The 26,233-nt window shown below is 36.9% G+C and overlaps 1 protein-coding gene across 1 annotated transcript in view; it reads right to left on the reverse strand.

The window, feature by feature from the left end:
- The window catches only part of LOC126298462 (endosome/lysosome-associated apoptosis and autophagy regulator family member 2-like), a 223,396-nt gene that overhangs the window by 35,899 nt on the left and 161,264 nt on the right, over positions 1-26,233 (reverse strand). Inside the window, exons 7-11 of the mRNA XM_049989792.1 lie at positions 21,105-21,390; positions 16,057-16,274; positions 15,175-15,414; positions 6,759-6,991; positions 3,608-3,749 (exon numbers count right to left, since the gene is read on the reverse strand). Of these exons, the coding sequence (XP_049845749.1) occupies positions 3,608-3,749; positions 6,759-6,991; positions 15,175-15,414; positions 16,057-16,274; positions 21,105-21,390 (1,119 nt within the window). The remainder of the gene's footprint in view (positions 1-3,607; positions 3,750-6,758; positions 6,992-15,174; positions 15,415-16,056; positions 16,275-21,104; positions 21,391-26,233) is intronic.

Genomic DNA, 26,233 nt, shown 5'->3' on the forward strand with positions numbered 1-26,233 from the left:
AGCCTACATATACAGTATCTCTCAAAAATCGTAATCGACACTCAGTGGTACACTGTTCCCCATATGCTAGAGGTTTGGATTCATTTTGGTCATCTTTTCTATCTGTGGAAATTTTTAGAAATATTAGTATAATTTCATGCCACATTCTGAATTTCAGTTTCACTTGCACATGTGTATGCATAGCTATACGTAACCTTTATTCAGATTATTGCAATTAAGGATTGAATTAATGAAGCTATCTGAAGATGCTATCATTTAGTTAAAACCATTTATAAATAATGGTGTCCATGTGAGGGTACTATGAAAAAGATGTTATACAAAATGACACTTTGTTTAGGTTTTTGTTAATCATGGTTAATATGTATGTCTTTTCATTGTTTATGTTGAAGATTGCCATTAAAGTTTATGATGGATGTTTATTTATGTCTCTTAAATGCTAAACTCATTTGTGATCAGTTACTAATATGCTGTCAATAAGTTAAATGTTATCATCTGGTCATCATTTTCAGACACATTGTTTATTATACTCTATATGTAGAACCTAGAATCATCCAGAAAATTTTTCCTTGCAATACTTAATAATACACGGTGGTTCAAAAAGAAAGAACTGACTTCAGTTGTTTATTACTGACAAGTTATGAAAGATAGAAACATATTGTGCATGTCACTGCATAGAGGAAGCTTCAAAGTTTTATGTTTGCATTGCTTGGTGGTTAGACACTGGACTCGCATTCGGGAAGACGACGGTTCAATCCCGCGTCCGGCCATCCTGATTTAGGTTTTCCGTGATTTCCCTAAAATCGCTCCAGGCAAATGCCGGGATGGTTCCTTTCAAAGGACACTGCTGTCTTCCTTCCCCGTCCTTCCCTAATCCGATGAGACCGATGACCTCGCTGTCTGGTCTCATTCCCCAAACCAACCAACCAACCATGCATTACTTGAGAAACATCAAAATATAGTCCAATTTATTCCACACATAAATCAACTGCTTCCTGTTTACTGAATCAACAGAGGCAACAATTCGATTTCTCAACTCTTGAAGAGTAGGTGTCATAGGTGAGATGGAAGAAAATCACAAAGTGTGACAGCTGGTGACCTGGGAAGCCAAAACCAGTGAACAAGATCTTGTTGTCCATCTCTTTCAATCCAACATTGCAGGATGGTGTTGTTAAGATAATGCTACACCTCAAGGTGAAAGTGAGGCAGTGTGCCATCATGCATAAAAATGAAATCACTGCAATCTTTGTAAATCTGGAAACAACCAACACTGCAGCATGTCCAATTATGACAGTCCTGCCAGGAAAGTCTCTTTCATATTCAAAGATGATAGCAGGATTTTGTGGCCCCAAATTCTAATGATGGTTTACTTTACCCCATAGACGAAATGCCAATTCATCCAGAAAGTGAGTTGTTCAAAAACAGTGTCCTCTGCCATATCCTGGAGAACTGAAATGCAAAATTTATATATTCTGTTATGGTCAATGGGATGCAATTGCTGCAGTAACTGCAACTTATAATGCTTCATATGCAGGTGTCATTTCAGCAGATGCCACACCATTGTTTGAGGAAGTTGAAGTTCCCAGTCTGCCCATCTTGTAGACTTCTGAGGGCCCCATGTGAATGCAGCTTGGATGTGCTCAACATTTTCATCAGACATACATGACTGAACAGTGCTCTTCTCATTGCATACGCAAACAACTTCCAAAATTTTGTATGTCAGTCATTAGTCTGCTTGTGAAGGAGCAGTTTCTTGCTGAACTGACAGTGGAATGCACATTGCACTTGAACAGTGGACTGACTTTGCACAAATTACAACACACAAAATGATTTCTCTTGTGGTTTGGTTACCATATTACTACCAACAAACAACAGTACAGCTGTGTCAAAACTTCGAAAAGTCCTCCATCCAGTGACATGTCCAATTGTTTCTGTCTTTCATAGTTTGCCTGTTGTCAAGAAATGAAATTTGTTCTTTCTTCTTGAATCACATGATGTATAGAGTGTAACAATATGACACTGACGTACTTCAAGGAGTTGTATAGGGTGTTCTGAGAAACAAGCTGAAGATAGGAATTTGTGTACATGATCATCATCACATTGCACTACACAATTTCGAAATTATGTGGACCAGTTCCACCACTAGGTCACCCCCTAGGTAGCAGCCACTCATTTGGACACCAACAGGCCACAGGGTGAAGCATCTGTCAATGGGCTTAACAACATTCAGGTTACTGAATGGTGTTGAATGTGCCCACACTTGTCGCAAATAGGTGCAGGAGCATACAAACTCACATTAATGGTGTTCCATTTGATGCACTTTTAAGACAAAGACTTAGAAAAACTGTGAATTCAAGTTATATCAGGGAAATGAATTTTTCATCTTTGACCAAAACTAACACCAGAGATAATTTTCTCCAATACAAGATATTGTATTCCACAATCAGTAATTGCCCAATCAGAACAAAGCTGAATTCAGAGTGTCAGATGTGATATATTGTCCATTATTCATATTGCCAGGCAATGAAAAATTCACAGCATGAGGAAATTTCTAAATAAGCATTAAAGACTATGTTTAATAATGACATAAATTAAAATTTCAGTTTAAGATTCCTGGAAAAAAGTGAGTGGATTTTGAAGCCTCTATAAGCTTATGAACCAATTTTTATATATTGCAGTACTGAATCAAGGAAGTGATGCACATTTTCTTGAGGGAGAGGTCCAATGGAGTTCTAATCACGGATCATTGTTCCTACAAATGCAGGAAATTAATTATTTTTCAGTTTCATTTTTTATATCAGTTTAAGGGGTCAAGGATGGCTATCTCGTTGAATTATAAAGGAATATAAAAGTCTTTGTAAAAATGAGATTTCTTGGTCCCATTTTGATGCAATAACCCTAAATCCTATGACCAGGCCATTGCTGCACTTATTCAATGGACTAAATTCTGCAGCATACACTAATTCTTGTATTACCACCAGACATACTGATAGCTCAGTCAGTATAATTATGCATACACCTGGCAAACCTGTTAGGTATGGCACAGAAGGATACGTCTGCTGGTACCAGATAATGTGGCAAAACACCCAAAGCAGATAATGTGGACTGCCATGGGCTTACTTATCACTAGCCAATGTTTACAGCAATCTTTCTGGTGTATCTGTTGACAATAGGCTCCTAGACTGTGAAGTGGACTTTGTTGTAACCTGCAGTCAAGATTTCGCTATCATACAAACTTACCTGTCTGCCTAATGCTACTATCTTCACTCACCACACAATTGACAGTTTTGTCTTCAGTGAAAGAATGACAGCATATGAGGATGAGTTATGGTTTGTATTCAAGTGCTTTCTAGTCAAACCCACAGACAGTGTTCTTCTCGACTATCATGTAAGTCAGTCAACAAACTTCCAGAGTACCTGTAGTGACCAAAATGCAACCACCACCAGAAATCTTCTGTTTTGTGTAATTCCAGAAGAGTCAGGAACTATTTACATTCTATGATTTATTTATACATAATTTATGATTAATAAAACTTGTTTGTTGTAGAAGCAGACAATAATCAGCAAAGGTTATTTGTAGATAGTAAAGTGAATGACATGTGAAACTTACATGTGCTGCTTGTCCCTCTGTCTGATAGGATACATTATTAGAACACTGTGCTTTTGTATGGCCACAGAGACTAATGTTGAACAAATGGTAGTACTGTGCACCAGATGCAGTGAACAGACGACTGCCTTTCACCAGATATGTACTGAAATCAAATGAAAGACATTTAGGTAATAAATAGACTGAGTGAAAAACATCAGTATTTATGAAGAAAGTTACAGATATCTGAGAGTATAAAGGCAGCCTTTTTAGTGCAAGTAATTGACTTCACCATTTTAGAAAATTTTATACAAGTACAGAAAAGATAGAGTAGGACCAAACTCTCACAAAGAGGCCACTATTAGGATATGAATATAAGAGGTTTACATACTCCCTTTAGAAACTTCTAAGATATGCAGAGGGCGCAGGTTTGCCAGTGATTTGAATTGGGTCGTATTTTCAGGGACAGGCATGTTAAATACATGTTCCACACCCATGAGGATCATCTCATTTTTGGGTCTACGGAACAAAAACTGAATCTACTCTAATCTAATCACAGTTATGTACATCTCCAAGGCTTGTGGCACAATGAATGATACATTAGATTTCAGGCATGCAACCAGTGAAACTCTGTTCCTTCACCTAATATTTCCCCTGTATATCTTTCAGCCATCTTCTGAGTGGGGTGACTGGCTGAAGCTTAAGTGTTTGCTATGGTATTTTAAACATGCAGACTATTCCACTGCACATGAGGCCAAAGATGCACAAGTGCCAGAGATGTAGTTCAGTGGCAAAGATCACATACTGAATCGGTGCTTTGCTGATAAAGTCTTGGCAGGATGTAAGTGCGTCATTAGTTGTTGCACTATAATGACATCTCTGAGAGTTTGTTGAAGGAATTGCTGAGTCCCATACTTTGTCCAGGATAAAACTGCTACCTCTGTTAATTAAATTCTTCACCAAACACATTTCTACTGCTTTCATCACTGACCCACAAAAATATGATGGTGAAACTATGGTTTTGGCATTGCGATACCCCACAGAGTGACTGGTGTCAATGCAATGCCATGCCACAAATGATGTATTGGTATGTAAGAGCTGATGTATCTTTGGTGTTGTGTGCATCTTTCATGGATCATTTGTATCATCTGCAAGATGTGTGAAACACCACATTTGCAGAGCATCAAGACATCTCTGACAGAACCTAGTATGGTTTCTGTGTTCACTGGATGGTGAAAAATCACTTTCATTTTGCACTTAGTGAGGATCCAACCTATTTTAGCTGACAAAAGCCATGGGTTTGAATCTTTCCATGCCATGTCCTTCACTCCTAAAGTCCACTATTAGCTTTATGCATAGTACATTGTGTATCTGTTGTGGAAAGTACCACTTTGCTTCAAAAACTCCCTTTAAGTGTAGGAGTTCATCCCACAAAACACTTCCATCAGCAATGCCGTGTGCTCTCTGAACCAAAGTCCTGAGAATGCCCATTATCTGGGAAAGGTGGTGGCAAGTATTTGCATGTAAATACAAGTCCATGCAAGTCAGTTTCTGATGAACTGTGTGTCCCAAGTTCTCTTTGTGCCTTTGCACTGAATGAGTGTTTTGGTTCAGGGCTAAGAGGAAGTTCTTAGAAAAATTTGAAACATGATTATGTCACCTATCTGACAAAAGAAGGCGAATAATAATTTCTGATTATTTCAATAAGTCAGTTGTTCGGAACCTGATCAAAAAGATGAGATAGAAATTTTATTTGACTCTTACAATCTCACTTGTAAACCTTCCCAGCAGAGTTGAGCAGGACAGTAGCACTTGAACAGACAAAATTTTTGCAGATGAGGATTGGTCAACACAGGTTTCATCTCAGTTTCAAATGGTTTATCAGACCATGGTGGCCACTAAGCCATAATACCCAAAATGACAGCTCTAAATCAAGTGTTAACTAGGAAACTGATTAGAATAGTTAATGAGCTCACAACAGATCTATGCAGAAGGAAAGTGCAAAGAATCAGCTGCAATGAAGTACTTGAAGCACTGTATATAAATTCCAAATTTAATTCATTTCTAAGTTAAATTCTCCCTACTCTTAATAGCTGTTTTCCAATAGGATGATATAGTAATTAAAGATAATAACTAAATGGCCAATGATATCAAATATATAGAATGCCTCTTTAACACTCTTATGAATGTAACAGAGAAACTTCATATAATTGGTTGAAAAAAAAAAAGCATTGCAGTATATGTGACAGTCAGAAATTTGAGATCACTCCATCTACTTCTACCTGAATCTGAAAAAGAAGTAGCTCTCTTAAAATAAAAGATTCTCAAAGGCTTAATAACATTGCAAACAAAATATTAAAAGCATGTTCTTCTGATATAACTACTGAACTCAACCATGTATTGCTTTCTCAAGGTAGCATTGTAGACAGACTAAACATGCCATGACCTGGCTTCCCAAGGGTAGCAATAAGTATGTTAGCTATAGGTATGTATGGACAGATGACTTTTCTGGTACACAGACACAGTCTCTCCACTGAAACTGTCATCTGTAATGTTACAGACAGTGTATTAAAATATCCAAATGACAAAACTTCACCTACTGGGATTTTTTGTGATTTGTCTAAGGCATATGAGTGTGTAAATCACAACAGTCTTTTGGAGAAACTTAAAATGTATAGTTTTTGAGATATAAAAAAGAAAATAAAGATTTGTAATATTATAGAGGAGAAGCAGTTAGTATGGTATGAAGAGGTTCTTGGAGGAGAGTCTGCATAAATAGCTTGGGAATGGGTTTCTGCAATGAGAAGCAAATGAGGTAGACAGTAGAAAAGATGAATGGATTGAATAGAAGTTACTATGGCAAGAAAAAGTTTACAGAAAGGTGAAAGCCAAAATAGGAAGTTATAGCACTTTCAGTATGACAAATGACCTTTGATTCTGTAAAAAGAAAATTCTCCTCATAAACAGATAGTCTGACACAGACTCAGCAGTATACAAAAACATTGTTGCTACTTGATTTACTTTGATTGTTGCATATAGCTTTGTGTCCAAAATGTATGAAACGTCATATATCCTATAATGATGAGGTTTTAGTTTTCACATTTTTGTTTTAGTTTTCACAATTTTGTTAATACAATCACTGTAATGTTCAGCACTGTAATTTTTTAAAGATTACTTTGAAAGTGATCGGAGATCATACTGCAGTCCATCAATGTTGAAGACACAGTTGGTAGTACAAGATACTCCATCGAGACTTGTTAGACCTGGTCCACAAGGTTGACATGATTCTTCACCATAAGCTAATGGATCTGTAACTGTGCTTCCAATACGGCAGTGAGTACATGCTGTAGTGTTAGGGTCAATGTAGTGACCTGGTGGGCATGGAATACACCCATGATCTTCAGTTCCCTGCAATTAATAGATATAAAAGTCAATCAAAAATAAAATTGTATGTATGCATATGTACTGTACAAGCCACTCTAATAAGAATGAAAATAAAAAAAAAATAATATTTGAAACTGTATTTGATCGTTAAATACAAAAAAAAAAAAAAAAATACTGATAAATATGGCTAAGAAGATACGTACACAAAAATTGGATCATGAAACCCTCTAGACATGACAATAATGATAATGAATGACACAAATATACAATATTTCACACCTCATGTTGAATAAATAGCAATGTACAATATGCTGCCTTACCAACAAAATAAGTGGCTCCACATTTAAGGACTCATAGAAAAGACAAATGAATATGCATTACTTATTATGAAATTTGATTTTAGAGTTTACATCCTAACCATAAATGGTAATGACTAGCAAAATGACCTGGCTTCACATGGGTAGCAATAAGTATGTAAGCAATGAGTATGTATGGAAAGATGACTTGTCTGGTACAGTGGTAATTTTATTTACAGGCCACTGTATAGAGTTATGATTAAAAGTCCAGAGAGCAACATTGACTGAACATCATCACTTTCATATAACTTACATGATGTAAGCAGCATGCCCCAGGAAAGTTTTCAGGAGGCATCAATCTTACGTGTTCCATATGTAGTGTGCATTGGGAGTGACATGTCATGGCAATGATGGAAGGAGCAAGCTACCGCACCACCCTCTCTAGCCCAAATCAGTCTATTTGTTAGTGAAAAGTGCATCAGAATCTCTGCAGCAGTTCCTAAGATTAGTCTGAACATATGGAGAAAACCCACAGTGGGGGACTCCAATTTATAAAATGTACAAAGAAGATGAGATAAATAGAAGAATAGGTTGTGGTAATAATGATTTCATTTGGTTCCATTACCTCCACTTCGTGTTCATAGTGGACAACACTGACTTGATCCATGAAGAAGTTAGGCAGCAGAAGATATACAAACCCCACAATGAAAAATCACAACTGGTTGTGCAACAATGAGAATGGTATCTTCAAGTGAGCAGAAAAGATCAAATGGACCCTCATGATCCTACAGCAGGGGCACACACTGTGAGAGACATCATCATAATAATGAAGGTGAAGATAGCTGAAGGAAACAACTCACATTGCTCTGTGAATAGACAGTGGCAGCAGTGGCACAAAAACAAATGAGCAAATAATCAACAATGGTGTGAGCAATGGTCATGGAGTTGTAAACCAAGAGTGAGAATATGTGAAGCAGTGTGGTAGCGAAAATCATATCAAAATGCCTATAGTAGTTCGTGGGACTATCCTTCAATACAGACAGGAAATGCAGCGGAGGACTCTAATATATAATGTGCATGGAAGATTTCAAGGAGTTCTACAGTTCACCGCCAAATGGCAACTACAGATGCCATTACTTCTTCTTATCTTGTCCCTGTTGCAATTACTGGTAAGATCTGATGGAAGTCTATTGAAAACAAAATAGTGCAGCCAGTTAAAGGGCTGTTGTTGTCACACAAATGTCACATCATTCTGTGTAGCACTTCAATGGATATTTTAGGGGACATCACAACCTCATCCTAAGCAATCAAACCTCAATCCTGCATCATTTTACCAGTATTACTTTGCTTTGAAACATTATAGAAGCTGTTGGTATCAACATAAAATTTCAAGGAAAGTTTGAATGTGGAATGAGAAGTTCATTAACGAGCTGTGATGCTTGTGCTGACATAGTACAGCAGTCAGGCGGCCTTATGCCTATCTCTGCTAGATGGCAAAAACATCATTTTTGCAATGCATGGGGCTTCAATTCATCACAGTTCATCCAATTAGGACAAAATATTTATAAATTAGACACACAAACCTTCCTCATAAATCAGTCCACTTACTAATTAAATTGTATTAAAATCTTTACTGTAGTTGCTAAGATTATCTTGAACATACAGACAGAAGTGACTAAGAACTTCCATTTATGTACATAGAGATGGAGGACACTCAATCAATTTTGGAATTATGATGTAGACAATGCAAGGTAATTACTATTTTATTTTAGCCTATCATTGTAATATCTACATCAAAAAGATAAAAGGTGATGTAACTCTTCATTTGCTGAAGTATCCATTCATAGTCCATTTTTTCCTTTGGAAACATTTTCCCCATTATTGTTGCAGTGGTAAGGTCATAGACTTCATCTTCTTCAGCTGCAATATAGTTTTTTGAACTCAAGTTTATTTAATTAATTTTAGAATGAAATTTTCACTCTATAGTGGAGTGTCACTGACATGAAACTTCATGACAGATTAAAACCATGTGTCAAGACTGAGATTCAAAGTCAGGACCTTCGCCTTTCACAGGTTAGTGCACTACCGACTGAGTTACCAAACCACAACTCCTGACCCATCTTCACAGATAATTAATTTTAGCTAACTAACTGGTATGAAAATAACATTTATCTACATGAAACTTTTGTCAGTTTTATTCTATTCTCTGCTCTTACACTCCACTGATACCAAAGCTATACACAGTTTTCATACAATGCTGATTATACAATTGAATTCTGCTAGTTATAAATTCCAGCAAGCATAACATTTCAGGATTTTGATGTTATGATGATGTCCCAATTTTTGAACATTGTGTAGATTTAAATAATAGTGGGGTGTTTTAATAAATAACTAAAAACAGCAAGTAGAAGCTGAGCAAGGAATGATGTTTATGGTGATGGTGGTGATGAGTGGAGCATCCAGCTGCACTAAGTTTTGTTGCAGCTTTTAGAAACTATGTTTCCTCATTCAGTGCATATGAGCTGATTCTAGCCAATATTAACCAGCTAGAATGATGACTGTTCTCAGTATGTCATGGTGGCAGGAAAACACAAATTACAATTGTTGATTTTTTTGTTTTATTCAAGAAATACAGGATACTATTTAAGGTTTTCTCCTTTTTACTTAATTGTATTTATCTATGAAACTACTGTAATTCAGTAAAACAACTTCTGAATATAAACAATTTCTTCCTCTTCTGTATGCTATCTGTAAATTTAGACAACAGTAGGTAATTTTTCATGTGACTTTAAAACAAGTGCCTACTGAGTCAATGAAATGTCTATGGCACTAATATAAATTTTAAGATTTGCTAGGAACAAGTCATGTGCATTCGTGATGAAAGAGTCCTACTGTATGACCTAAAAACCTCCAAATTCTGATTATGGGCCACTTAAGTAGCATATTGGAGCTGAACCCTATTTAAGGTAAACCCTCATCTAAGGAAGTCCGAGAAATTCATCAAAAAGTGGTTTTAACCTACACAAAATAGGGTATAAAATGCTTTTTGAAAGTACGTTGCTATTAAGGCAATTTTGAAGCCACACTTACAAGAATTGGCATTTGGATTCTTGGTCAGAAATAAGGAAATAGATATTCCAACATTTTTGGAAATTTACCACCTATCCAGGTGAAATAGTGCATGAAAGGTTTTTGGAAATAAATCATTATTAAAGATCTGCTAAAGCATTTTTAAAGCTACATACACGAAAACTGGTATTTGACTTTTTGGTAACAAATAAAAAGATAGGTGGTTCAGTGTTTTTGGAAATTCAGCCTCTAAGGGGGTGAAATAGGAGAGCAAATGTTTTATGAAATATTTCATTATGAACAAATTTTCAAAGCTAAGTCTACGAAAATTTGCATTTGGCTTCTCAGTTAGAAATAAAAAATACATGTGTCACTGTTTTTGAAAATTCAACCCCTAATAGTGTGAAGTAGGAGGTAAAATGTTTTATGAAAGTATTTCATTGTGAAAGGATTTTTAAAGCTAAATCTGTGAAAATTGGTATTTGGATTCTTAGTTAGAAATGAAAGAAGTATGTGTTACATTGTTTTTGGAAATTCAACCCCCAAGGACGTGAAATAGAGCCAGACTAATTCACTGACTAATCATCGTCCATCCGAAATGACTAAGGATAGAAGGTTGAAATATGGTGAGGGTGTGGATCTTATACTGTAGGTATTGTTTAAGAAGGGATAGTTTGAAATTCCATTCCTAAAGGGGTTAAATAGAGGATGAAAGACTTTTTGAAAATATGTTGCCTTGCCTTGCTGTGCTGGTACTGCGAATGGCTGAAAGCAAGGGGAAACTACAGCCATAATTTTTCCCGAGTACATGCAGCTTTACTGTATGATTAAATGATGATGGCGTCCTCTTGGGTAAAATATTCCGGAGATAAAATAGTACCCCATTCTGATCTCCGGGCGGGGACTACTCAAGAGGATGTCGTTATCAGGAGAAAGAAAACTGGCATTCTACGGATCGGAGTGTGGAATGTCAGATCCCTTAATCAGGCAGGTAGGTTACAAAATTTAAAAAGGGAAATGGATAGGTTAAAGTTAGATATAGTGGAAATTAGTGAAGTTCGGTGGCAGGAGGAACAAGACTTCTGGTCAGGTGACTACAGGGTTATAAACACAAAATCAAATAGGGGTAATGCAGGAGTAGGTATAATAATGAATAGGAAAATAGGAATGCGGGTAAGCTACTACAAACAGCATAGTGAACGCAGTATTGTGGCCAAGATAGATACGAAGCCCACGCCTACTACAGTAGTACAAGTTTATATGCCAACTAGCTCTGCAGATGACGAAGAAATTGAAGAAATGTATGATGAAATAAAAGAAATTATTCAGATAGTGAAGGGAGACGAAAATTTAATAGTCATGGGTGACTTGAATTCGAGTGTAGGAAAAGGGAGAGAAGGAAACATAGTAGGTGAATATGGATTGGGGCTAAGAAATGAAAGAGGAAGCCGTCTGGTAGAATTTTGCACAGAGCACAACTTAATCATAGCTAACACTTGGTTCAAGAACCCTGGAGATACTAAAAGGTATCAGATAGATTATATAATGGTAAGACAGAGATTTAGGAACCAGGTTTTAAATTGTAAGACATTTCCAGGGGCACATGTGGACTCTGACCACAATCTATTGGTTATGACCTGTAGATTGAAACTGAAGAAACTGCAAAAAGGTGGGAATTTAATGAGATGGGACCTGGATAAACTGAAAGAACCAGAGGTTGTACAGAGTTTCAGGGAGAGCATAATGGAACAATTGACAGGAATAGGGGAAAGAAATACAGTAGAAGAAGAGTGGTTAGCTCTGAGGGATGAAGTAATGAGGGCAGCAGAGGATAAAGTAGGTAAAAAGACGAGGGCTGCTAGAAATCCTTGGGTAACAGAAGAAATATTGAATTTAATTGATGAAAGGAGAAAATATAAAAATGGAGTAAATGAAGCAGGCAAAAAGGAATACAAATGTCTCAAAAATGAGATCGACAGGAAGTGCAAAATTGCTAAGCAGGGATGGCTAGAGGACAAATGTAAGGATGTAGAAGCTTATCTCACTAAGGGTAAGATAGATACTGCCTACAGGAAAATTAGAGAGACCTTTGGAAGGAAGAGAACCACGTGTATGAATATCAAGAGCTCAGAGGGCAACCCAGTTCTAAGCAAAGAAGGGAAGGCAGAAAGGTGGAAGGAGTATATAGAAGGTTTATACAAGGGCGATGTACTTGAAGACAATATTATGGAAATGGAAGAGGATGTAGATGAAGACAAAATGGGAGATGTGATACTGCGTGAAGAGTTTGTCAGAGCACTGGAAGACCTGAGTCGAAACAAGGCACCCAGAGTAGACAACATTCCATTAGAACTACTGACGGCCTTGGGAGAGCCAGTCCTGACAAAACTCTACCAGCTGGTGAGCAAGATGTATGAGACAGGCGAAATACCCTCAGACTTCTAGAAGAATATAATAATTCCAATCCCAAAGAAAGCAGGTGTTGACAGATGTGAAAATTACCGAACTATCAGTTTAATAAGTCACAGCTGCAAAATACTAACATGAATTCTTTACAGACGAATGGAAAAACTGGAAGATGCGGACCTCGGGGAGGATCAGTTTGGATTCCGTAGAAATGTTGGAACACGTGAGGCAATACTGACTGTACGACTTATCTTAGAAGAAAGATTAAGAAAAGGCAAACCTACGTTTCTACCATTTGTAGACTTAGAGAAAGCTTTTGACAATGTTGACTGGAACACTCTCTTTCAAATTCTAAAGGTGGCAGGGGTAAAATACAGGGAGCGAAAGGCTATTTACAATTTGTACAGAAACCAGATGGCAGTCATAAGAGTCGAGCGGCATGAAAGGGAAGCAGTGGTTGGGAAAGGAGTGAGACAGGGTTGTAGCCTCTCCCCGATGTTATTCAATCTGTATATTGAGCAAGCAGTAAAGGAAACAAAAGAAAAATTCGGAGTAGGTATTAAAATTCATGGAGAAGAAGTAAAAACTTTGAGGTTCGCCGATGACATTGTAATTCTGTCAGAGACAGCAAAGGACGTGGAAGAGCAGTTGAACGGAATGGACAGCGTCTTGAAAGGAGGATATAAGATGAACATCAACAAAAGCAAAACGAGGATAATGGAAGGTAGTCAAATTAAATCGGGTGATGCTGAGAGAATTAGATTAGGAAATGAGACACTTAAAGTAGTAAAGGAGTTTTGCTATTTAGGAAGTAAAATAACTGATGATGGTTGAAGTAGAGAGGATATAAAATGTAGACTGGCAATGGCAAGGAAAGCATTTCTGAAGAGGAGAAATTTGTTAACATCGAATATATATTTATGTATCAGGAAGTTGTTTCTGAAAGTATTTGTTTGGAGTGTAGCCATGTATGGAAGTGAAACATGGACGATAACTAGTTTGGACAAGAAGAGAATAGAAGCTTTCGAAATGTGGTGCTACAGAAGAATACTGAAGATAAGGTGGATAGATCACGTAACTAATGAGGAGGTATTGAATAGGATTGGGGAGAAGAGAAGTTTGTGGCACAACTTGACTAGAAGAAGAGATCGGTTGGTAGGACATGTTTTGAGGCATCGAGGGATCCCAAATTTAGCATTGGAGGGCAGCGTGGAAGGTAAAAATCGTAGAGGGAGACCAAGACATGAATACACTAAGCAGATTCAGAAGGATGTAGGTTGCAGTATGTTCTGGGAGATGAAGAAGCTTGCACAGGATAGAGTAGCATGGAGAGCTGCATCAAACCAGTCTCAGGACTGAAGACAACAACAACAACACTCGTTTCAGCATTTTCAGAAATTCAAGTATTAAGTGGCTAAAATAGTGGCTGAAAGTTTTTTTTTTTTAAATAATTCATTATTAAAGAACTATTAAAGCATTTTTAAAGTTACATCTATGAAAACTGGTATTTGACTTGTCCATCAGAAATAAAAAAATATATTTTTAAGTTGATATAAATGGTTGTAGTTCTGTCATAAGTTGCACTGTGAAGTGTCTAATTTTTATTTTTTGATGCTGACTAGTTTTGGACACCTGTGTTGATTTTCAAACTATCTGTGCTGTAAGTGTGACAAATACAATGACAGGCCATGTACAGAAACTACCCCTGCAGTTATCAAAGTGGTATATGGCTGACTTAACAACAGCAAATTACACCAAATAGGTCAGGCATTAGAGAACCACCTATTTTTCACCTACAGCATGCTGCAAGTGATTCTGGAAATGCAGCCCCCTAAGGGAGAGAAATAGGGGATGTAAAGTTTTATGAAATTGTTTCATTATAATAACATTTTCAAATCTAAATATATGAATATTTATATTTGGCTTCTGTGTTAGAAATTTTAAAAAATCATGTTTCCCTGCTTTTGGAAATTCGGCCCTTTAGGAAGTGAAACAAGGGTGAAAATTTTTAATACAATATTTTCTTATATCAAAATTTTTTTAAAGTTAAATCTGTTAAAACTGATGTTTCACTTCACAGTTAAACATAAAGAAATATGTGTTATGGGATGAAAGTTCCTATGGAAATATCACAACAAGAATGAAAAAGACATGATTAACAAAAACCTTGGACTCCAGCTACCAGAATCACTTTTTGGTTAGACTAGGCTTCTATGGCCTTAATTAGTGTGAAAAGTTTAGAAGGTTTTGCAATTTGTAAAAAACATAAGAATCTCTTTACATTAAAAGAATAAAATCTGTGCAGACTATACAGAGTACACGAGAAGTACTGAAACAGCCTAGACAGATGGTTATTTAAGAAAAATGAAAATAATATTAATTTTTGATCCATTGACAACTGGAACAATTGACACTGTGGAGATGGTATTTAATTACCTGATGACAAGGCAAACAAGTTGAGGCTCCTCCATCAATAGTATTTGTCACATTAATGGAATAAATTTTGGCAATATCATCTTCCAACATTTCTTCATTACTGTCTTCATCTAGTGGAAGTTTTTGAAATGCCCAGCTAAATGTGTATGAATCATTTTGCATTAGGGCAAGCACAAAGTCTTGTCTAGGTTGCGATTCTGTCCACCTTTGAATTACAGAGAGTTCTTTCGAATCAGAACCCTGAAAAGAAAATGGTAATAAATATTAGTTATTTCATCATGGATAGGCTGATGGATTAGAATAATTTTGCATCCAATCCTTCTAGGTTTTAGACTGTGTCAGAAATGATGCTCTAACATACTGGTCACTGCTACAAGTGACTTTCATCAGGACAAAATACATATTACAGCACTACACACCCTGACAGAAAACACTAGTAATTGTGGCCGAACCATTGGTACATCATTTTACAACCTGACATGGTCTACTACCCACAAGAATTTTATGGAAATTAACTCTGGCCATGAAAGTCCTTGATCTTAAATTAAAATAAAGTAATATGAATTATGGTGTGTCATACCATTAGTTTTCATAAACCAGGTTTGTAAGTAAGAAGACACATTTCTCATGAAAACTGCTAAAATGTCACTCGATAACATCACACAGCTATTTACAACATGATTCTAGGTAGTCTTTCTTTGTGTTGAAGAGTCACTAATTGTTCACTCTCAGCCACACGCTGAACACAGTTTTTGCGCATGTTGTACTTTCTATAGACAATGATAATGACAGGTGAATGAGGCATATAGTGTTATAGTTTCATAGCCATGTTCATATATTTTGTTGTTAATTAATTTGTAAATTTTTACATTAAAAGCCTACCTGCATGAAAACAAATTCACATTTGCTTCTGCATATGAGTTCAAAAGAGAATGAAATGCTTCCAACTTCAAGATGATGGTCAGAACTGAATCCTCCTTGGCTTCTAAAACCAGCAACATTTAATGAAAGAAGCAAATATGCACCATAGTTTTGGTTGTGAGCAGAGTGAATATATGATCCAGCACACTGCCATCCAAGTCCATTGCTGCATCGGGTACCTGATGAACAATACAAATATTTTAAAATAAATACACTAAATGGGGCAATTTGTCTGATCTATAATTACATGAAATACCTACATCTACCTCTACATCTATAAATATTATTAAAGTAGACTAGATGTTACTGATTTTGGTTGCACAATTTTACATATATGGTATTAATATATCTAACTGAAAATCAAAACTGAAACGTTAATGTTATTACAATAGTAGAATTGAGCTACATATCACCTTGAAAGGCAACAAAAGAAGATGTAAAAGGAAGGAAATGTACTGTTATGGAAAATAATTATGTCTTGATAAAGTATTTTGTCAAAAATATAGTTTCTCATATGGAGATAACGAAGCTATGTTTTTCTGCAGGAGGGAAAAAAAAAACCGAAATAAATGTGTATATTCACAAAAATGAAACACATCATATGCATAAGGGAAAACTGTGTCATAATAATGGATTGATTAGGAAAACAAAAAGGGACACCGTAACTTTGAGAATAAGCCAATAAATTTTAATATTCAATGAATATCAAAAGCAAACTGAAATTCCTTTCAAATAGACTAATTTTTTTTCTAGCACATAATTACAATCCATGTGCAAAAGCTAAATAATATTATATTTTCCAAACTGAATACAACTCTGCATGCATGCATGCTCCACTCCAGTATGTTACACAGTGCTGTTGACTGGACCACTCTGTTGGAATTTATATTTACACTTAATAGTCTAAATAAATGCATCTACAAGGTGCTTCAAAAATGAATTTACTACTTTAAAAATTCATATAAACTTATTGAAAGAAGATATAGAGCTGGGTTTAGTGTTATTTTGTAGGGAAACACATCAAGTTTTTTTACCTTAAACTAAATATGTCGCATGTGGCTTCCACTGGTTATTCTGCATATCTTAAGTCAATTTCTTCCCAAAGGTGCTGTAGCATTGCAGGTGTAACTTGCTCAGTGGCAGTGTAAATTTTTGCTCTAAGTTCAGGAAGAGAATCTGGCACAAGAGGTACAAACACTATATCCTTGATGAATTCCCATTAAAAAAAAAAAAAATTGATTGGTGTCGGATCGGGGGAACATGGTGGTCATGCAGTTGATGCATCAGGGCTGAACTATTGACCTGGACAGCAGTCACAGAGAAAATCTCAGACATCAGCCAGTTAGTGGGGTGGTGCACCATCTTGCATGAAATAAACATTTCATTCTTGGTCATCCTCATCGATCTCTGGTATCAAAAAGTGTTGCAACATATTCAGGTATACTATCCCATTGATGGGTATTTCATGGAAAAAAAGGGGCTGTACATTTTGTTCTTGCTCAACGCACAAAGACCGTTCAGCATAGGGCTACCACAAACATGTTGCAATATTTTATGTGGATTTTCACTGCCCAAAATCCTACAGTTTTGTGTGTTAACCTTGCCACTTAAGTGAAAATTTGACTTGTCAGAAAAGATGATTTTGTCCAAGAAATGTTCATCCTCATGTAATTGATTTCACATACCCACACAGAAGTCCTTGCAAGGAATTTTATCAATGTATTTTACTGCCTGTATGATAATCAATCTGAATGGTTTCAAATGCAAACAGTTTCTCAATACATGCCAAACATATGTATGTGGGATTTGCAGTTTGTGAGATACACTATGGATCAATTTTGTAAGGCTGTTGACAAAACATTGTCTCACTCGCTCAACGATGTCGTCAGATGTGCTTGGAAGACCTGATGATTTCCCACATCTTACTGAGCACCCTGTTTCTATAAAACATTTATGCCACTCATAAATTGTAGGCCTTCTAGGAGGATCTTTAGTATACTTGGTAAGGAAATTACACTGAATTGTTATCACCGACTTCGGTTCTTCAAACCTAAACACACATCTAGCATGCTCAGGTCCAGTGAAGGTATCTTTAACTCAACTGCCACTAACACTCCTTACAATATGATTCGGCACTAACAAACTATGTCAGACAAAACTTGATGTATTTGCCCACAAACTAACACTACAATCACCTCTGTAGGTACTATGAATTAATTTACATGAATTTTCAAAATTGTAAGGTCCTTTTTGGAACACCCTGTATTTCAAAGTCACAATCATTTGGTCTTTAACTGTTTATTGAAGAATCCTTTAAGGGGAGCTGAATAAAAAGTAGAGCTTTCAATATTCAGAAAGAAACTATTTAGTTACACTGTGGTTCCCCTACCTTATGTATGTATGGTTCAGTCTTTAGACAGAATTTTATGTTAAATAAAATACTACTGTCCAAGCTCTCATGAAAGTCTGCCACATGTTGCACATTTAGGTGGCACATCTTGAGGAAAAAACAGAGAATCAACTAAGTGGTCATCTCAGACTGTGTGGAAAATCATGTAAAATGTACATTCAGGTTGTACAGCATGTCAGAACTTTATCATCAGCCAATACATTTCATTCAAATGAGGTCTAACATATCTTCTCCCTGAGATTTCAAGCATCTAACTCACATGGCCAATGGAAGAAATGATTTTTTGTTTATGGAGAAAAATTATTGCTATTTTATGCACTACTTTTCACTTCAGACACAATAACATAATGTGATAACAATCATAAACTATTTTGGTCATACGTTGGCTATCTTCAGATTGTATATGCCTGTCACAGACAGAATCTTAACTGGGTAATGAATAGCTAAAACCAGTTACGTGTGGTATTATATTATGTGATTATGTCTGAAATAAAAATAAATGCATATCACATAGCAATACTTATGGTTGTAATCCTGACTGATCTTGTCACTGGATAGCTTTTTGAATGACCTTGGTCACAACTAAATGTTAGAAATTCTTGTCCAAAACCTGTAATAGAAGGAACTTCTACACCCTCTCCCATCATCCCCACATCAACACTTCATTTCTGCAGGGTTGAAAATGTTTTCAAATGGGATAGAAGAGATAGAGAAGATCCAATGAAGGGCAGCATGTTTCAACATGGGTTTACTTAGTTGGCATGAGACTATTATAGAAATGCTCAGCAAACTCCAGTGGTAGACACTATTAGAGAGACATTGTGCACCAGGAAAAGGTTTACTACCTAAATTTTGAGAGAGTACTTTCCAGGAAGAGTCAGACAATATATTAATTCCTTCCACAAACATCTCACAAATGACCTCAATGAGAAAATTTGAGAAACTAGAGCTAATAAAGAGTCTTACTGACATTCAGTCGACCCATGCATCGTTCATAAGTGGAGCACAGAAAGAGGGAGCAGCTGGTGGTGCCAGAAGTACCGTCCACCATCTACCATCAGGTTGCTGATGGAGTACCGATGTAGATGTAGGTGTAGATGTATCTACAATTCCACCTCCCTCAGTGGTGGTGTGATTTCCATGTCAAGAACCACAAACACACTCATTGGCTCAGTTATATCAGGACAAGTAATACTGCTGCAAGGTCATCTATCAATTACCCAACAACACTATTTTATTAAGTGCCTTTAACTTTATATCTGCATAACCTACCCCCCCCCCCCCCTCTCACCACTCTCTCTCTGTTTCCATACCCCCCCCTCCCCCCCTCCCCCCCCCCCCCCCCCACACACATACACGCTTGCTAACTTGCTACTACTTAAACCATTATCACTACTACAGAGAACAAGTATCATAAAGGATTGTATCACTATCGTGCATTGAATATTAATGCAGTAACTTGCTCTGCACTGAATGTCTTGTAGCATAGAACCTCCTGTTTAAATATTTGTATATGCTTAAGTGTATATATGATCATGTCATCAACAGAAAAAAGAACAAAGAGAAAAAAAGACACACCAAAAAGGAATTATGCAAATACAATGGAAATAAGTAGATGTGATGTGCATATACAGATAAACAAATGATTACCATTTCAGAAAAATTGAATGGTTTATTCAAGAGAAAGAGCTTTACAAAATGAGCACATAGGTAACCTGGTGGTCCACCTCTGGCCCTTATCCATGGAGTTATTCAGCTTGGCATTATTTTGACAGAGCTGTTGCATGTTCTACCAAGGAATATCATGCCAAATTCTGTCCAACTAGTGTGTGAGATTATCAAAATCCTGAGCGGGTTGTAAGGCCCTGCCCACAATGCTCCATGGGGAGAGATCCAATGACCTTGCTGTCTAAATAGGTTTGGTAAGCATGAAGACAAGCGGTAGAAACTCGTGTTGTGCGCATGCAGGCATTTTCTTGCTGAAATGTATCTCCAGAATGGTTTGTCATGAAGGGCAACAAATTGGGGCCTAGAATATCATCAATGTACCACTGAGCTGTAAGGGTGCCACTGATGACAACCAAAGGGGTCTTGCTATGGAAGGAAATGGCACCCCAGACCATCACTCCTAGTTGTGAGGCTGTATGGCAGGCAACAATCAGATTGGTATGCCATCACTGCCTGGGGCATCTCCAGACACATGTTCAACCTGAAATTTCACTGACTGAAGTACAGTTGTCTTCAGTGATGAGTCCCACTTTGAAATGAGCCCTGATGAGCAATGAAGATGTGTTTGGAGATGTCCCAGACAGTGATGGGTCACCAACCTGACTTGCGCACCTCATACAACAAATGGTTCATATGATCACTAAAGATACAGTTCACTAAAACACAATGTGTTTGAGGGCTTGTGGCAAGCAGGTCCTTAGATTATACTTATCTCCAGAAATTCTCATTTTAAAAGACATAAATTGTTGTCTTCTGTATGTCACATATATATAATGCATCAGTAAAAAATTATAACAATTGTGTTCTCTGTAAGACAAACATAGCAAATCCAGCAAATAAGTAACAGTAATAATTCATTGCTGAAAACTACCATCTGGCTGGATGCAAGCTGCACTCATCATTTTTGGCATTTCAGTCCAATGGAGTATTTGGTAACCATAATTTGGAGTGGTATTTGGTGGACATCTTTTGCAACCTGTTTTTCCATCTGAATACATTTCTTTTGGACAGAATTCACACGTAGAACCATTAACATACTCCATCCCAGGATTGCATGGTGGACACGCTTGTTTCTCCCTTGGTTCAGGCAACTGAACAGCATTTATAACATCATCACGGCAAATCTTTGGCTGCAACCACTGGTATACATGTTGTGTCTGAAAGGAAAAGCAAATCAAGTTAAACAAATTTCACAAGATGAGACAAATTACAAAATTCTGTGAACTAAAAATTTCTGAAAGAAGTGAGTGAATTTACTAGTAAGTACACATAATTCTTTCATACATTGTATTGAGACTACACAACTAGCAATAAATAAAAGTAAAAAAGATGGGAAAAATAACACAGAACCTATAAGAGGTGCAGGAGTCATCAGCATGTTTGATTTTTTGCTATGGCAGGGATTACTCTATTAAAACTGGTAAACCATTGCCTTTGACTGATATGTGAACTGACTCGCCCTACCTGTTATGAGGCAGGGGTAAATTTTAACACACACACACCACACACACACACACACACACACACACACACACACACACACACACACACACAATGCACTGCAAGAAAAACTTTCTTATAGAATATCACATGCACATTAGCAATGTGCATTGCAAGGTAACTTTATCTATTTTCCATTGTTTGCAACAAATTAAAGAATATAAGATACCACTAATGTCTAAATATTTGCATATATAACATTCTATTATATTGTATTGTATGTTAACCAGGGGCCTAGAAATGACAAAGAGGCTCTGTCCCCATTGCATTCGCAGTGGTCCACAACCCCACAACAACTACCATAGTCCTCTTCACCCCTCCGCCACCCCAAACTGAACCACTGTTTCAGGTTTATTGTGAGGTTCAGCCCCCTGTGGACCCCTCTCCCCTCCAGAGTACGTTTGTGTGGTAGAGTAATGGTGGTGTACGCATACACGGAGAACTTGTTTGCGCATCAATCGCCGACATAGTGTAGTTGAGGCGGAATAAGGAAAACCAGAATGCATTGACCAAGGTAGATGGAAAACCACCTAAAAACCATCCACATACTGGCCGGCTCACAGGACCTCGACACAAGTCCTCCCGGCGGATTCGTGCTGGGGACCAGGCACTCCTTCGCAATCTGGAAAGCTGTGTGTTAGGCCGCATGGCTAACCGGGCAGGCTATATATAGCATGGTATACCTACTTCTTATATGTAAATCAAAGACATGTATATAGCAAATTTCCCTTCAAGCAGAGAAAGCATTTTTTGCATATTTTACATGTTGATACTGTATGTAGCACGCAATATGTAAGCACTGACTTGTAAAGATGCCACAAGTTCATAAAAGATTATACTGCCAAACATTGTGACAAAGTATTTACAACACAATTCATTTTTATGGTTATTTCATTGTTGTTTGTACACTATCCAAAATCTGTATGGAAATATAAATAAGTAGGCCTAGAATTATGTAAATTTTCAAGAATTATGGAGAAGGGTAAATGCATCAACTTAAGATAAAGAACATTAGTCTGCAAATGATTATGATAAATGTTACAAAACCAAGCATACTGAAGCACCAAAGAAACTGGTATAGGCATGCATATTCAAATACAGAGATATGTAAACAGGTAGAATACAGCACTGCAGTCAGCAATGCCTATGTAAGACAACAAGTGTCTGGTGCAGTTAGTAGCTCAGTTACTGCTGCTACAATGGCAGGTTAGCAAGATTTAAGTGAGTTTGAACATGGCGCTATAGTTGGCGCATAAGCGATGGGACACATTATCTCTGAGGTAGCAATGGAGTGGTGATTTTCCCTTACGACCATTTCATGGGTGTACCATGAATATCAGGAATCCGATAAAACATCAAATCTCTGACATCACTGTGGCCGGAAAAAGATCCTGCAAGAACAGACTGAAGAGAATCATTCAGCATGACATGCATGCAACCCTTTCATGAATTGCTGCAGATTTCTGTGCTGGGCCATCAACAAGTGTCAGGTGTGAATCATTCAACGAAACATCACTGATATAGGCTTTCAGAGCCAAAGGCCCATTCGTGACCCTTGTTGACTGCATGACACAAAGCTTTATGCCACACCTGGGCCCGTCAACACCAACACTGGACTGTTGATGACTGGAAACATGTTGCATGGTCAGACAAGTCCTGTTTCAAATTGTACTGATTGGATGGATGTGTATGGTTGTGGAGACAGCCTCATGAGTCCATGGACCCTGGATTTCAGCAGTTGACTGTTCATGTTGGTGAAGGCTCTGTAACGGTTTGCAGCATGTGCAGGTGGAGTGATATGGGAGCCTGATACATCTAGATATGACTCTGACAAGTGACACATCTAAGCATCCTGTCTGATCACCTGCATCCAGTCATGTCCATTGTGCATTCCGATAGACTTGGGCAATTTCACCAGGACAATGCCACACCCCACATGTCCAGAATTACTACAAAGTGGCTCTAGGAACACTCTTCTAAGTTTAAACACTTCCGCTGACCACCAAACTCCCCAGACATGAACAGTATTGAGGATATCTGGGATGCCTTGCAACGTGCTGTTCAAAAGAGATCTCTATCCCTTCATACTCTTATGGATTTATGGACAGCCCTGCAGGATTCATGGTGTAAGTTCCAGACCTACTTCAGACATTAGTCGAGTCAACGCCACATCATGTCGTGCCACTTCTGCATGCTTATGGGGACCTACACAATATCAGGTAGGTGTACGAGTTCCTTTGGCTCTTCAGCGTATGTTGTGAATAGCTCTGCCAGATCAATGTATGAATCTATTATTCATTGTTTCTGTAAGGTAATAAATTAATGTATTGTGTATGTTGTTGCTAACAGTGTAGAGCAGCTAAACCAGGCCATCATGGAAACATAGATCATTAAGCACAACATACGAAAACCCCATTAACGCAGTGCCTATGTCATGTGTTTACTAGCATTATGTGTTCTATAGCTGCGATGTAAAAGTCTGTAAGACTGCAATCACTCTTTTCTAGTTGAAGTGTGCAGTCAATTAGCTCTAGTGAGATAGCATTGCTCCTGGTTGTCAGATTAGCAGACATTATTTTCATGTATGTATTACAAGAGAACTCATCACAAAGAAAGCAAATGAAACCTTCAAGGAAGTCACTATACAATGGAGTAACACTGAACAAAAATAAATAAGACTAAAGTAGGGAAATGATGTTGATAAATTAAATGTAGGCAGCACCTCTACACAGTGTATAATAAAAACAAAATTTCTGGGAATGAATATTGATTCTCAGCTGATGCAATGTGAACACACAAAGATACTTGCAAACAGAATGTAGTCAACACGTTTTGCCCTTAGAGTCCTGTCATCAGCGTGTAACAATCAGGGTCTTTTATCTGCATAATATGCACATGTACACTCAATTCTTAGCTATGGAATTCTTTTCTGGGACACAAATGCACAAAATACAAAAACAACTTTCAAACTTCTGAAAATGGTCACTAGAACAGTAACCAATAACAGTATTTGAGCTCATTGCAAAGATCTGTTCAAAACATTTGGGAATTTAACTGCACTGTGTGAGTACATTTACCAATCAGTTATGTGCATGAAATATGGCATTTATAATTGCTGCACAAACAACTCTAAGTATAACAATAGAACAAGATCTAGACTTAACTTGCATTTACCAAGAAAGAATAAATATAAAACTCAAAACCACATTTTCTGTCAAGGAATAAAACAGTACATTAAATTGCTTAATTAGATTAAAGAGATTACTAAAATGAACATATTTGAAAAGGCAGTTCAGCAATATCATTTAGATAGTCACATGTTCCATAGATTGTTTGACTGATTTTTTTATATAAATAATGTGGAGTGAGTCAGTTTACTGAATATGTATCCATGATTAATTTTAACATTAAGTGAACATATTTTTTAGTCTTACTCATGCAGTTACACTTAAAACCTAGTCCTTTACTTCTTTGCACGCTAGCAATTCTGTGATAAAAATTTATGTATTGAATATAAGGAGCTGTCCAGGAGAAATGATTTTAGCTTAGATTTAAAACTTGCTTTGGTACTTGTGAGACATTTATGTTATTAGGAAAATGATTAAAAATTTTGTTGAAGCAAACTGGACTGACAACTTTAGTAAAGGGTAATAAAGATCATTTTTCCCCTATTGCTGTAGGTATGGATATCACTGTTCTTCCCAAATTTTGATACGTTATTTATGATGAATTTCATTAGCAAATGTGTGAACTGTGATGGTGCAATTAAAATGGTTAGCTCCTTGAAGAAGCACCTGTAAAATAATTGTGTTTAAACAGCACATATTATTCTTACTGCTCACTTTTGTGCAATTAATGCCTTCTTTCTAAGTGATGCGGTACCCCAGGAAATTATTCCATAACACATTATTGAGTGGAAACGTGTAAAATATCTCACAAGATTGACTCATTTGTTTCCAAGACTAGAAATTATATAAAGAACAAAAGTAGGTGAACTGAACTGTTCCAGCACCTCTGTAATATGCTACTTCCAGCTCAAATTTTCATAAATATATGCACTTAGATTTTGAAACATTCTACGCTGTTCTCTGACCCCTTTTTGTTTGCCACAAAATTTGTTGGTATGACCCTACTTAATTGTACAGAATGTAAGCTGTTTTCTCAAAATTTAGGTAGAGTTTATTTTCAAGTAACTATTTAATAATTCTTTGAAAAACATCAATAACAATTTCTTCAGTTACCTTCTCTTTGATAGATAAGCAAAACATGGTAACATGTTCTTGTCATCAAGTGGTTTTACTGTTGTGTTTGATTAGGTATTCTGGTCATCTAAAATAAGCAGTAAAGGGGGAAACAACTGTGTGTTCAACAAGTAGTAAGCAGCTAGAGTGAACTTAATAAAGTTTGAAGGAACTTAAAATGAGCTTTATGATGACAGTGAGTTTAAATCAGGGCTAGGTTTATTTTTATATGCTGAAGTAAATGACAAGTAAGTATGGA

This window comes from Schistocerca gregaria, chromosome X (assembly GCF_023897955.1).
Source record: "Schistocerca gregaria isolate iqSchGreg1 chromosome X, iqSchGreg1.2, whole genome shotgun sequence".
In the NCBI taxonomy this organism is placed as follows: domain Eukaryota; kingdom Metazoa; phylum Arthropoda; class Insecta; order Orthoptera; family Acrididae; genus Schistocerca; species Schistocerca gregaria.